This window comes from Apium graveolens, chromosome 10 (assembly GCF_009905375.1).
Source record: "Apium graveolens cultivar Ventura chromosome 10, ASM990537v1, whole genome shotgun sequence".
In the NCBI taxonomy this organism is placed as follows: Eukaryota; Viridiplantae; Streptophyta; class Magnoliopsida; order Apiales; family Apiaceae; genus Apium; species Apium graveolens.
Window position 1 is genome coordinate 181,896,186 of NC_133656.1, and position 15,522 is coordinate 181,911,707.

A 15,522-nucleotide genomic window follows, 5' to 3' on the forward strand; every position below is an offset into this window, starting at 1 on the left:
AATGTAACTTATAACTTAAAATTGAAAAGTGGCGTATAAGTGATATGAACATCTTAACTTATAAGTTATTTAAGTGTTTGGATAATCTTACTTATGAGTTATTGACGTGCTTGGTAATTATAAGTTATAGGTTAAAAGAAATCCAATTCATCTTTATAAATAATATTAAAAAAATCAATGAATATTAGATTAAAAAATTATATAATATTAAAATAAGTTCATGTATCTCAAGAGTTTTAAACTAGTATATACTAAACGTATTTGGTTCAACTGTTATTCCCTTATCTTGATTATTAAAAATAAAATAAATAATGTTATACACATGCTAAACTATTAGATATACTTTACTTATCCCGCTAAACTACGACCATAACTTATCCCTATAAATTACGAGCATCACTTCTTTTTAATTATTTTATTTTATTTATTATTAATTTATATTTATTTATATATTAATAAAATATTTTAAAATTACTATATGATTGAATAATTAAATTCTAAAAAGAAATTAAAATATTTATGAGAATCCGTACACTCCAAGAAGATTTAAGTTAGTGTATTTAAGGACACCAAGCACTGTTATTGGTGCATAAAAATAAGTTATACGAGAGAGTTAACATTATCTACATTCTCATACATTTAAGGGCAACTCTAAGAGTGGCCGGAGTTTTTGGCCTAAATCTTAACCTAAATTTAGACCGAGTCAACTCTCTATTCCAATAGTTCGGTCTAAATTTTGTTCCAAATTTATATATCAATATTTTATTCTTTCAACTATTAATATATTGTTATTTTAATGTGTTGATATTAATTCACATACCTATTAATTCAATTGGACGCGGAATGAATAAAATCATCTTAATTTCAAACTTAATAAATTTATTAAATTAGAAAAACATTACACTTAAACAAGAAAAGTGAAGAAAAATTAATATTATATTTAATTAACTAAAAGAAAAGTAACAAATATTAAAATACTCTGAATTAGTATATTGTTCTCACAAATGCTCGATTAAGGAATTTCCAAAAGTAATATGAACTTCTTTATTTTTAATGTATTAATAATTTAAATTAAAATAATTCATGGTGTTTAATATATTTTTTGTTAAATAACTATTATATATAAGTGAAATTTAAAAAAAATAATAATTAAAAACTACTTAATATATATATAATAACATTTAATTAACAAATTAATGAATATATAAAACATAAAAAAATAATATTTTATAATTAAAAAGATTTAGGCCGGTAAATAGTGTCGGCCTAACACTGACCTAAATTGTAACGGGGCAATAGACCATGCTGGGTAGATTTGGACCGAAATCGGTCCAAATTTAGGCCAATAAACCACTCTTGGAGATGGCGTAGGAGGTAAAAACAGGTTTTAGCTTATTTTGCCCAACAACATGTAAGAATCAAAACAGACATTTGGATAAATGGAATGAATAAATTTGACCTGCCTAAATCTCATTTAATAGGAATTGATTAATAATTGCTGGAGAGTAAAATAAATATTTATTAAAAAGATGAATTAATATCGTAAAGTTAAATATCAATTACAAAACAATACTATGATTTCCAACCATGAATTTATTCATTTTTTTATAAAAGATTTCACACATACTAAAAACAAAATTTAGCATGTATTAATCAATTAAATCAATGAAAAATACACTGTACATGTTATTAAGATAATCCAGAATTTTCATCTAATATTCTTGAATTTTCTATTATTGTTGAAAATTCAAAATCTAAATTTGTAATGTTGTTAGAAGAAGAAGATATTCATTATTCAATGTGCGGCTACATATGTGGGACTAGTTTCATGTGTCCTATTCCAAGGGTGTAAATCTCATGTCTCAATCCAAGCACAAGATACACACCACAACTACAGACTTTATCGAACCAATTAATCTCCGAAAATCTCACCCAAAATTTTTTCATTTATTAAATTATTTTATTTCACCGCTCAAATTTTAACACAACTAAAACATATATATACACATACACTTAGACATACATATGACTGTCAAATCTACATATTCTCTCTCTCTCGTATGCTTCTCTCTCTAGAAATAAACAAGTCTCCTATCCGGAGATTCGATTCAATCGCCGATCTTTTCTACTACTTTCAATCTCTGTCCTTTCTCCTTCCCCACTTTCACAATTTTATTCCCAGATTTCAAAGGTATGATTTTTATTACTTACACACACATATATATACTATATAATATTCTTGTGTGTGTATATATGTGTTGTTAATTATGGGCTTAAACATTAAATTATTGACAACCCTTTTGTTTTTATCACTTTCTGCTTCTTGGGTCTCTTGATTCTTGGATAAATTTTTAGTCTTTTGTGGTTTTTATAAATTATATCTATGTCTATTCATGTGTTCATGTTGTGTGTTTATATATTCAATTTAGATGAATTCCCAGTTGTTAAATTTGGTGATATTGTTTGGTAAATTAAGTTCTGTAGTGGGTAATTATTGTAAGGTGTATTAAGTTTGATTTTGATTTTGTTGCTATTTTAGGAATATATGATTCTGGAGCTACAAGATTTCTATGTGTACTAATTATACTCATTTGAATTCCCAATTTCACCCTTGTTTTCCAAAATTTCCAGAAGCTATAATTTTTTTTAAAAGGTTTGATTTTTTTTTTTTAATTTTCCCACACAGTTTTAATAATTTTATGTTATGCCCATCATTTTCTTGATTTTGTAGCGTCACAGCCATAAGCGGGATATATTGAGTACGTTTTATAATAACGTTAGTGTACGTGAGTGGGCTGTCTTGGGAGTGGTAACTTGATAACCTTGTGAGCTTTACTGCGATAGCCATATCTACTCTGCATCATTGACTGGCCTTTTTTGGGGTCTTGGGAGTTGGCATTCTTTGTTTGAAAGTCTGAAGTTAGCTTTTAGGTTGGTATTTTTCAGTACACATTAAAAGTTTCCTTTTTTATGGAAATGGGATCTGCTTTTTTACAGTTGAACATGCCTCAAATAATATTACAATAATAATAATGTTGATGATATGGTCATTGTTATTTATAATTTAATAATTTGATTGGTCTGAAAATATGTGTTTACATTTATTTGTTAAAATACATGATCTTTCTGTAAATGAACCAAACTCAATTGATGTCATGATTTTCTAGTTCAGAACTTGTCTCTTTTGCACAAGTTGCATCAAACAATTATAAAACTTAGGAGTATCATCTTTTGTCTGGGTTGGTATATAAGCAAGTACAGGCATAGTTATGACTCTGTCATTTCTTTTTATAAATATCAAATTTTGTTGAATTTGTCTCATTTTCTTAGTACATGTTTTTTTAGTGCAGGTGTGTTCTTGATCTGGCAGTATATCTTCCATTGGGTGGATATGGAGGGGGATACATTTTCGGGCCTTGGTAATGGAAGCCAGTTAGATGGGAAGGTTATGCAAACATTTCAGAAGAGCTTTTCTCAAGTTCAAAACATTTTGGATCAGAATAGGATATTAATTAATGAGATAAATCAGAATCATGAGTCCAAGGTTCCTGACAATTTGAGCAGGAATGTGGGATTGATAAGAGAATTGAACAATAACATAAGGAGGGTTGTTGATCTGTATTCTGATCTTTCGAATAATTTCAGCAAATCCATGGAAGCGTCATCTGAAGGAGAATCAAGCGGTGCTTTGAAGTCGGACGGAAAAGCAAGTCACAAGAGGATTAGGCCGGGTTAGAAATATTCCGGCTTTATTCTGGTTTACTTCTTTTACTCTGTGGTAACGAGAAGATACACAATCTATGGATAGTAGTTTCTATCAAATTGTGCATCTCTTCGGCCTGGTGGAAAAGTAACATTTCTTATAGATATAATTGCTCATATCTCTGTCACATTGTAACTCTACCTTGTGGATCTAATTGAAATTTAATTGTCATTGATATCACTTGTCTGTTTTTTGTTTTCCGATTAATGATGGTTATTGAGTTATATTAAGATAGGAGTACTTATTCATTGAACATAGGCAGATTTATCTTTCTAGATCTAAAGTTCCATTTTTAATTCATCACTTAAGGACTAGTATTTATACAATTTACAAAATGTGATGCATGAGCTGTTATGTTGTTCTACCTTTATAGTTTGTCAAAAAAGCTTTGATTTGATATGGGACCTTAGAGCTATTTCCATATATCTTCTAGTGTAGTTAAATATCTTCATTCACTTTCGGTGAAATTTTCCTTGTTTCCTTTTCCAATATGCCATTTTCTTCCGTGCCCAGAGTTCAAGGGAGTAGCAGTTACTGTTTTTATAGTCCTTTCACTCGACAAGTTCAGATATTTGAATATATATGCATGGGTCGAACCCGCCCGGGGCAACGATAGTATACCGGGGAAAGTTTATGCGGTACGTATAAATTATGATATTTAATATGCATAAATGGGGCCCGTTATTTACCCGTACCAGTGAAAACTTTCTGGATGCTTCCGGACCATCTCCTTTATATATATCAAACAAACAAATGGCCAACACTGTAATTTTGGAATTAACTGTTCAAGATTTGTATGTTGAGAAGTGTAGAAACATCATACATGCATGCTATTTTTACCAGGAAAATGCTCTGAAACAATTGGAGGAAAAGCTGCTTTATAAATCTATTAAGTTCACAATAAATTTCACCACTGGTAGGAAAAAAATCACAGATGGGAGCAGAAGGACCTCTTGACCAATATTTGTATGTTTTTGGTTGTCCTACCCAACTAAAATCTGTTGGATTGTATTGAAAAGGGAAATTCTATTTAAAATGGAATCTAAAATAGCTTTAAGTAGTTCAAACAAAACACAACAGTTCCCAGAGACAGACAATGCCATGCAACAATGACTTCCAACAACTTGACAAGGGCCCTCAATGGTTGTTTCTTTTAGGATAAAACTAATTTCCCACATTCTTATCTATTCCCTAGGGTTCTCTCCTCTTAATTCCCTTCTCCTGTCCTTCCTTCGAATCTAAAATCTTACAGCTTTAGCAAGTACTATTTGTAGATTTTATTTTTGTCGAATTTAAAAGTTCAGCAAGGACTATAGCCTCGAGCTCTTAATGAGTCTGCCTATAATCGGGTCGGATAGTCGGTGGTGTGGCCAAAAGATCAACCAGTGTACCTAAAATTGAAACTTGTATGTATTTCAAATTTTCCGTTTAAGTTATAATTTAATAAATGTTAAAAACAAAAAAGAGAACATATATATATATAACTACAAGTTCAGCAGGCGAATCGAGTACATGGCCTGTATCTGGATTGCGCTTTCTGTTTTCAATATAGTAACATATCTCGCGTCTCATTCTCTGTTTTTTTGTGCAAGTTATATATGTGTAACGGGGAGGTCAAAATGAGTATCTAAACCCGTAACGTCTGACGCTGTCAATGGAGGAGGATTACGGTTACCAATGTAACGCTACGCTGAATCTTCAACCTCATCGCTACTACACATTTCTTGAGCATGTCACATAGTGTTGTTTGTTGGTGCGGGAAATAGGCTGTTTTCCTACTCAAAAAACACTAGTACAAACTGAACTTTTAGCGTCGGTCAAATAACCCCTAAAACGTCGGTTAAGTGGCGTAGCAAATGTGGGAGACGCTATAGGTATAGGCCTTTAGCGTCGGTTAAGTAGGCGACACTAAAGTCTTGACATTAGTGTCGGTTATTCAAACAGCCGACGCTAAAGGCTGCCCAACAACATCGGTTATTTAAAATGCCGACGCTATAGGCCTGCCAAATATAGCATTGGTTGTCTAAAACGCCGACGCTATAAGCCTGCCCAACAGCGTCGGTTGCCTGAAACGCCGACGCTATAGCCTTACTCAATAGCGTCGGCTGTCTGAAATGCCGACGCTACTGTCCTGCCCAATAGCGACGGGTATCTAAATAACCAATGCCTAAAGTGATTTTTTTGAAAAAAAACATTTTTGTTTTCTTTTAAGCATTTGACAATTTTCTTGTAAGAATTTGACAAGAATATACTTAAATTGCATTAAAAAAATTGAACCATCAATTCAATCTTAATAATAAAAAAATATTACACAATAATTTATTACATCAAAATAAATGTCTCAGCAAGAGACCTTCATTTACAATATATTCATTAAAAGCGAAAGAGCAGAAAAGACAATCAAAGCTTAATGACTTCTCTCATCTTGTATCTCAAGAGTTAAGTTCACACAACACCAACTCCACGTATTTTAGGACCTTCGATTGAAGAAATTTGTCGATAAAGTGTGCCTGCAAGCCCCAAACAAGGAGATAAGAGAATGATAATCATAAGTGAAAGAACAATTTCCAAATGCATATAATATCATGCAACTAGCATAGCCTCCTGCCACATCAAACATATGTTGTTGAGTAAACAGAAAATTTAAGGCTCACCTGCTAATGAACAAATACATTCCAGAGCAATGAAAGTGTGTGCTCCTTGTCACCATTAAAAATATCTCCAATTACTACAGTACCGTCGTCATCATATAATGCAATACCAGCTTGCTTTTAATCTTAAAACGCAACACCACAGTGGGTTAAATTCTTTTTACGAGTGTCTGATGGAAACACTAGTTTCTGCGTTAAACAAAAAGCATAACAGAGCAATGCTTATGTCAGCGAAAAATCAATGATAGTTTATTAATCAGTTCAGCTAGAACTGAAATAATGTCAAGACTTAAAAAATAATATCATCATAACCCAAAATTATATGTATAATTAGATGGTATATAAATACATTTTTAATTAAAGATTTAGGCTTGTAACATAACGTCTTTCAAGGATATGGGCCTAGGAAATCCTTATCATCCCCATCACTGTCAGAAATGTCAGATAAATATACAATATCTTCTTTGATTGGGTCATAAACACTTTGATATTGGAATGTTAGTAGTGCTTTCCTGAAAAATTCTTCATACATAGGTGGAACTGCAACATTACTATACTTCAAGTGCTTTATTACCTGAATTTTATAACATAAATAGAATCATTTAGGATAAATTAGTACATTTTAAAAATCAACAGACAGGACGAAGTCACGACTAAATTCGGGAGTTTAAGATGGTGCTGGGGAATGAATTTTTTTTTTAAAAAAATAACAATATCGGTAACATTTACCTTGTCATAGCTTTTGAATTTCTTAATAAGAGCGTGGGCCTTTTTTAGGCCCATTCCAGGCAAAGACTGCAAATAGTCACAACCACTTAAAATGCACATCTCCAGAAACATCTGCTTGGTGAAATCAGTAAGATTTAGCTCCTTGTTCTGTTGTAGACGAGATGACTGAAATTCAACACCTTGTCCAAACTTGTCCATCTTGTAGATGATCTGGATTTATGAGATGATTAGAGTTTCTCAAATGTAATAAAAAAGAAAGTAACCTTTTTGCTAAGTATATATCATATCATCCATAAATTAAAATATCACAAGAGATGCTCAAGGGTCTCAGTAAAATAAAAATTACATAGCCCACAAAACAACATACTCTTGGACAACCAAATGGTATCAAGTCTGAGTCCTCAGTTATAATTGCGTCAACCAGTTTGCTGACAGCCAAGAAGGTCATTTGCGCATCTGCCTCGTAAGGAGCCACAACATAAGCAACATTCTCCTGCTTTAAGACCTTCCAAACGAAGATGCATATAAGAATCTCCACATGTCAGAAGGATGACACAAAAATCACCGAGACGACATTGAGTTTAACACATGATATAAACTTAACGCAACATTATGCGCAGAACAGTGGAACACATTTTTTATTGCAAAACTCAAACAATACCTGAATCAGATCATATGCAATAGAGGGTGTTATATCAACAGCTTTTGAATAGCACTCATAAGCAGCGGATCGATTTCCACCTGATTCATGCTCCAGTGCGCGTGCAAGATTTTCTTTTCTTGACCTGTGATCAGCAAAACTAGTTAGATTTTCTTTAAATAAAATATTAACTGTGATGAATAAATACCTGACATCATTGACCAGAAAACTTTTCACAACTACCACAAATGAAATTGATCAAAGATATTAATTTGAAATATATCACAAAAGATTTATACTTAACTCAACTAGTGCCCGTGAAAACGTGACAAAAAATTCTCAAACATGCATGTCTAGATACAAGAAATTATTGCATACTGAGTACGAAGACAGCTACAATTATTAGTGACAGATCAGGTGGAGTACGTGATGGAGATAGATCTTCTGTATTTCTAAAGGTACACAAAGCATCTCAGAGTTTTAAACTATTTTTATTAGGGAATGTTTGGACCGACACAACTAATCATATCATTTGAGAAAACAAAAGAATAAGTGTGGCTGTGAACTTTTGACCATTTGGGCATCCTTCCTTGACAATTTAAATTCTTTGTACCATCTGCAAACAATGCCAACACTCTTCATGAAACAAAATACACAAAAAAAAATATACGTCTGTCCAATTCCCAGCAGATAAAATCAAATTCAGATACCTTGCTCGCTTGTTCTCTTGCTCACTCTTCATTGGTAGATGACCTCCGTCGAAGACAAGAATTGGTTTAACACCATGATGCCGCAACATATTCACTCTATGCATACAATAGCCAATATGCCTGCTTTCTAGTCATGAATCGAATCAATCGAGAAAGCGAAATCGGAGGCTTATTAGTTTTGCTCATAAACAGCCTCTTCAAAATAACCGCAATGAACTAACTCCCGGTCCTTCTCGCAAGAAATATAGCAAAATTAACATATGCATACACATCAGGTACAATAACCTAGAATCTAACAATTAACATTATATATACACACAAGGTATACATACAAACCTTGACGATGAGCTTCAAGTAAATATCATCGGATCTCGGGGTCCTCTCCGTCCTCTTGCTTTTTCCACTAGCTATCAAACATTCATACAAAAATAATTAAGTTCAATTATTACCGGAAATTTGAACTAACCATGCCTGCTGATTCTTCTTCTGCGTCCCGCCGCTGCTTCGTGTAAATGAATTCAGGGTATAGTATAAAGGGCCTGTGGTTTTTGTATTTCGTTGAGAGAGAAGTTATTTGTGGACCTGATTAATGGTCTTAAACGTGGGAGGCGAGGCCCAGTACTAAACGGGTGAAGGACAAATTTAGCCTATTTTTACACAAAATTGACAAAAATAACCAATTTCTGAAAAGTTAGCCAACTTTGACCGATGGGATACCCAACTGTCAGTGGAGTATCCACTTTATATAAATACCCAACTGGCAGTGGAGTATCCCATATATGAAATACCCAACTAACAGTGGAGTATCTTATACAAATTGGGATACCCAACTGACAGTGGAGTATTCAATCGGCCAAAATTGGCCACTTTTTTCAGAATGGCTATTTTTGTTAAAATTTTTCAAAAATCGGCTATTTTTGTCATTTTTTCGTACTAAACTAATGCTTCTCTTCTGATAATTATATATTTATATTATTTTTTCCTTGACCAAAATAAATATACCTTATGCTTGGATCATTGAAATTATGTATAATATTTTAAAACAATTGTATTTATAATATAATTTTCATTTCAATTTAACATTATATTATATATAATTATATATGCTATTATATTTTCAATTATACATTAAAATATAATTTTACAATAATATAATATATACTACTTTGAAAATTATAATAAAAAAATATAACTTTCATATTATAACATATATAATTAATTTAATTACATGTTCCCGGTGACAGTGAATAACAAGATTATATTATTGATAATAAATTTCTAAAACTTTAATTATATTTTATATCATATAATTTTAAAATTATATTATAAATACAATTATATATTCATATTTTAATTTCAAAATTATATCATATACAATATTTTTTTATTAAATCAACATATATGTAAATCTAAGCATCAACAATTTGTAATCAGTTTTATTTGTCTCATCAACAACGATACCTATGGTATATCATATATACAATCCAAATCCAAAATTAACTAATTATTTTTATTGTATAATTCTTTTATTATTATAGAGCCAAACAACGCAGGCTTAAATACTAGTTATACATATAATCATATGTTACATGATAATTATAAAATTAAATAAATATAATATAATTTTAAAATCAATATAACACCTAAAGCGTCGACATTCTATTCACCGACGCTACAAGTGAACCTATAGCGTCGGCATTCTCCCGACCGACGCTACAAGTGAACCTATAGCGTCGGCATTCTCCCGACCGACGCTACAAGTGAACCTATAGTGTCGGCATTCTCCCGACCGACGCTACAAGTGATCCTATAGCGTCGACATTCTCTAGACCGACGTTACAAGTGAACCTTTAGCGTCGGCATTCTCTCGACCGACGCTACAAGTGAACCTCTAGCGTCGGCATTCTCTCGACCGACGCTACAAGTGAACCTCTAGCGTCGGCGTTCTCTCGACCGACGCTACAAGTGAACCTATAGCGTCGGCGTTTTGCCCGACCGACGCATAAAATTATCTACAGCGTCGCATCTGTCTTTAACCGACGCTAAAGGGGCGACGCGGAAAGTCATTTTTCTACTAGTGAAAGGGGCCATGCAATTTAAATTGAGAAGAGTTACAATGTGTGTTCAACCTCTCTAATACACGATATGGTTAGGACATGAAATTAACATTGTTTCTGTAAATGTGACATGGTTTCATGCAACTTGAGTGATGTTTTTGCATGTATGTGAAAGAGTATCATGTGCAAATGCAATAGCTAACAAGTAACAGCCAACAGGGGCCTAAATTGATTCTTCCGGCTACATGGCATCTCAAAACGGTTGATATGTACTACTAGACCCGATAATTCGGATAACCGGTTCAGTTTCGGATCAGATCAATTTTGGATCGGATCTATTTTCAGATTATAATATATTTGAAGACCATTCGGATCAGATCGGATATGATTCGGTTCAGGTCTAATTCGGACTAAAATCGGATTAAGATCGGACAAAATTCTGTTGGGATTAAATTTGGTTCAGATATTTTCGGATCATAACTTATTTATTTTTTCAATTTTTGAGATTAAAAAAAATATCTTTTTTATTTAATTTAGTATTTTTAATGTAATATAATGTACTTCTGCAAAATAATATGATTAAATAAGTATGTTACCATAAACATAAAATTATTTAAATTATAAATTTTGCTTATTTCAGGTTATATTCAGTTCGAGTAATATATTATTCGATTTTAATCGGTTCCAAGTTATAATCGGTTCTTGTATTTCAGATCATTTTCGGTTAAATTTCCGGTTCAGGTATATTTCGGATCGGTTAAATCGATTTTCGAATAATTATCAGATTGCATGATTCGGATATCGGATCGGATCTCAATTTAATGAATTTTGATTAATTTTTTGAATAGATATCCATTTTGCCAGGTCTATGTACTACTCCCTCTGGTCTCATTGACTTGAATGTAAAAAACATATAATTAGATTTAATAAAAGTTGACAAGAACGTAACATATAACGATTAAAGTTGTATCTAACAAATTTCCAACAACCTAAATGTAATATGTCAACCTAAATGTTTACGGAACTAAATCTAAATATATCAAAATTTTTGTTAGTCCTACACCTAAAGGCAGTCCACTTTTTGGCAAATAGAAATCCAATTTATTTTCTTAAATTTAAAATTTTTCTAAATCATTTATATATTTGTTTAATTTACATAAATATATATATTTTTATAGATATAGAGATGTTAGTTTTTAGATTTATGTACGGTATTTCTAATGTAAGTCCAAGAGCACACAATAAGTACTAAATTTTATGAGTTTATGAGTTTGATGCATTTTTATTGGTGGAGTTTAAATACAGAGGTCCATCAATATTTATGATTAGAGGACGAATTAAAATACACCAAATTCATGGGAATTAGTACTTATTGTGTCCTTTTGGGCACACATTAGAAAACCACCGATCATAGGGAATTAGCTGTCATGGTATGTCAACCCCTTTCATTTCATGCACAGTAAAACAGTAGACATGACTGACAAAAATTCTGAAAAGTAGACAACTACAAAACTCATATCTAAAGACCAATAAAGCTGAACAACTTAGTTTTTTTGCAAGGACATGGTTTAACCACACTTTGCTTTACTAAACTCAAAATGGATCTCAGCAGTACGGAAACAGATTCTGATTACTTTATAGATCTGGAAATTAATGTAAAATATATCTGGATAGTGATGATAAGAGTTGCGAGGAAATGGATTCAAACTAATCCACCAGGTGAAGAGAATGGAGAACATCTCATTGTCATTGACGAAAGCGTAAGTTATCTCAACTAAAATTGAACTAATTTTTCCTTCTTGCACCAAATATATGCTCTCAAGTATTACGTTAATTAATTGGAAACTAGGGATTTTTTGCCCGCGCTACGCGCGCTCCAGTTTTTTTCAATTTTGAATTTTTTTCTCGAAGTTTGTAATTTTTATAACATAAACGGTTATCTTCTAATTTTATTTAATTTATTTATTATAGTTATTTAGGTTCCGTTTATTTTGAAATATAAAATTGATATTATAGTTTTACGTTAAATCTCAGTATTTTATTTTAGTTTTCTTTCTCTCACATTTTAACCAATTAAAAGTCTGTTAACTAATATTTTTAACATTTCTTTTTTACGTTTTTAGTAGTCAATATTTTAATAATTTGTACAACAAAACTGAGTAAATATTTTTTTAATTAAATACTTTTTAAAAAAATCCAGTAAATATTACATAACATACAATTTATTGCAATATTTTATTTTAAAATCAAAATAATACAAAAACCCACTTATATTAAAACATAATATATAACACTATTTTGTAAAAATCATTTTTTTAAAAAATTATAAAAAGGAGAAAATATCAAAAGAATTAAAAACCCCAAACAATCCAAATAAGTTGACTTTGGGATATGTTAAACTCCTGTCTCATCCAAGGATCATACAAAAGATAGTAAAAATTAATCTTACAAATTGAAACGTTCAGAGATAACCGTAATCTTGACAACAAAACTCTTTTAACATCCCCTTTTCAACGATCTTTAGAGAATCAACACACGAAAATTGTCATTACTGATTTGAAAAATATAACGAACAAATATTGGATATGTATATAATATGTACAAACATATATTACTGAATCGCGCGAATAGGAAGAAAAATAAAAACAAATAGAGAAAATGAGATGTTTGAGATCTAAAATCAAACAGTTGGTGTACATAGCCCATCTCCATCTTCTGCCTAAACCAAAACTAATATAGGTAAAGAATAATAGTACAAACGTATTATATCTATACAAACAACAATACTAAAATTACATAAGGGAAGGAGTGAAGAGAAGAATAAAAAGAAAAATGAAAAAAGAAGATATATGATTTACTAACCTATTTGTTCATTGTGCTGCATTAGAAAATGAAACATAATTAAAATCCGCATATAATCCGCAAAAAGAAAGAATAAAATGAGATTCCGAGATTTAAAATTTGAGAGAAGAAGAGTAATTAACGTGTATATATCAATTTAATTTAACCGAATTTACAAATCAAGCAAGATATGAATTAGTTATAGTTTCTATAAATAAGTAATTTGAAATTCAAAATTCAAAAATATAACAAATAAAGGAGTATGATAATGAGTGATATGAGAACATCATGACAATATCTTGAATAATAGATTCAAATTTGAATTTTAAAAAATATCTAGCTTGATTAGTAAATGCGTCAAAATTAATTTAATTGGATAATCCATGAATCTAGTAAAATATGTTAATTGATTATATTTGATGTATACAATTTGCAAAACATAAACATTAGTACATTAAATTAATTTTCTAACGAAAAATGTTTGTTAAAAAATTCATTTTAATATTACTGTTAGCCATCTTACAATGACACCTCGTAATTTAAACATTATAAAATAAATTCTTCAAAAAAAATATTATAAAATTAAAATATTTTTTTTCTTGACACATTTTGCTTTAAAATATTTTAAAATTAATTAAAATATTTGAGTTATGGCGTACTATTGAAAATATCTCTTATTTATCAAGAGGATATAACCTGTCATTGATAATTGTCAAAATAAAAAGAAAAAAAAGTAATAAAAATTTCATAATGTAGAATTCATATTAGTGATATCATGTATTTCAAACCTTAAATACCAAAATATTTAGAAATATAAATATACATTTTTTAACGCAAAAGATTATGAAATTTTTAGAAATTATGAGTGTGCTTTTATAAAATTCAAAAAGCATAATTTGATAACAACACATTTTAACCTAATATTTATAATAATATATAATAATTAGGTGTAGTTGATTTAATAATTATTTTTTTTAATTAAAATAAGGTTCGAAGATTCTATCATAGTATAATTTTCATAAATTTGTTATTTTACTCTATCCAAATATATAACATATGTTACCCGATATGGCTAACAACGTCTTATCCCATTTCATTATACAAATATCATCATCGAATTTTTTTTATTGTGACTATAGAAATATAATAATCTTTATTATTTAAATTTATGTGTGGGACTATCTTTAAAAAATATATAATCTAGTAATAAACGATTTAGTTAGCAGTGACATAAGAGGAAAAATTGTGAAGTAGTAAACTTTTGAATGGGAAATTTACATTATTTATTTAAATAAAATACAGATTTTTTTTAAAAAAAAATGTAATATGATCATAAGTTTATGATGTATAAATATTGAACTGTGCAATAATTTCACATCATTTTTATTAAATCTTATAAAATTTATTAAACATTTAAATTTATGTTCATTTGATTTAATTAATTACGTTTGGAATGAAATTTGATGTGAAAATTTATTACAAAATATGAGTTTTACTTAGTATTATTTTATATAATTGTACAATAGAACATTATTCGAAGTCGTCTCACAACGTATCGTTGAATTTTATATTAATATTGACAAAAATGAATTGAAAAGAAATTTAATTAAAAGAAAAAATTTAAGAAAAATATAATTTTATTACAGTATTTATCAAAATCGAACTATGCATTATCTCCGTTTTTGAAATAGTGTTAAAAATTCTACTATGTATAAAATAATTGTGTTGCTAGATAAATGATTTAATTTTTAAAATGAAGTTAAGAGCTAAAATTTATCACAAAATATGATTCTCATCATTTTGTAACTTTGCTCTCATTACGATTTTTAATTTTTCTCTCTAAAATATTTATTATGTCCCATCAAATTTTTTATGCATTTTCAATGTTTAATTAAAAATTTAAAAATAAAATTTCAAATTCAGTATAAGATGTTTTTTTTACCTTAATACGACGCCTCAAATTTATATATGATATATTATATTATTTTATAAGAATATTTTGTTAATGATGATTGTGATGCGAGTAATTTTATGAAAATACCAAATTACGTTTTTTAAGTAGTTAAAAAATTGTAAATATTTTTCAATTTTTTATTTTTGTTTAAAATAACAGAGGGAGTAATAATTATAA

General features: G+C 29.8%; 1 protein-coding gene, 1 long non-coding RNA gene and 1 pseudogene across 5 annotated transcripts; 1 reads left to right on the forward strand and 2 right to left on the reverse strand.

Annotated features, from left to right (window-relative positions):
- Window positions 1-15,522, reverse strand: part of LOC141691403 (uncharacterized) — a 508,513-nt pseudogene that overhangs the window by 172,687 nt on the left and 320,304 nt on the right.
- On the forward strand, window positions 2,005-3,949 carry LOC141688946 (protein ELF4-LIKE 4-like). Of its 4 annotated transcripts, none has more exons than XM_074493097.1 (3): window positions 2,051-2,191; window positions 2,732-2,931; window positions 3,346-3,949. In XM_074493097.1, the coding sequence occupies exon 3, from the start codon at window positions 3,392-3,394 to the stop codon at window positions 3,734-3,736; it is 345 nt and encodes a 114-aa protein (XP_074349198.1). In that variant the 5' UTR covers window positions 2,051-2,191; window positions 2,732-2,931; window positions 3,346-3,391; the 3' UTR covers window positions 3,737-3,949. The 4 variants fall into 4 exon arrangements, with proteins under 4 accessions (XP_074349195.1, XP_074349198.1, XP_074349197.1 ...); XM_074493096.1 differs by having other exon boundaries at window positions 3,351-3,949; XM_074493094.1 differs by lacking the exon at window positions 2,732-2,931 and having other exon boundaries at window positions 2,005-2,191.
- Window positions 6,817-7,554, reverse strand: LOC141693938 (uncharacterized). Its single transcript, XR_012563318.1, has 3 exons — window positions 7,511-7,554; window positions 7,144-7,353; window positions 6,817-6,988 (listed from the first exon to the last, which is right to left on the reverse strand). It is a non-coding gene; the product is annotated as an uncharacterized LOC141693938 (long non-coding RNA).

Excerpts from the sequence above, each read along its gene's own strand:
- LOC141688946 (XM_074493094.1), top strand. The coding sequence starts at position 2,061 with ATGCTTCTCTCTCTAGAAATAAACAAGTCTCCTATCCGGAGATTCGAT. Across the intron at positions 2,192-3,345 it reads TTTATTCCCAGATTTCAAAG|TGCAGGTGTGTTCTTGATCT; the intron begins GTATGATTTTTA and ends ATGTTTTTTTAG.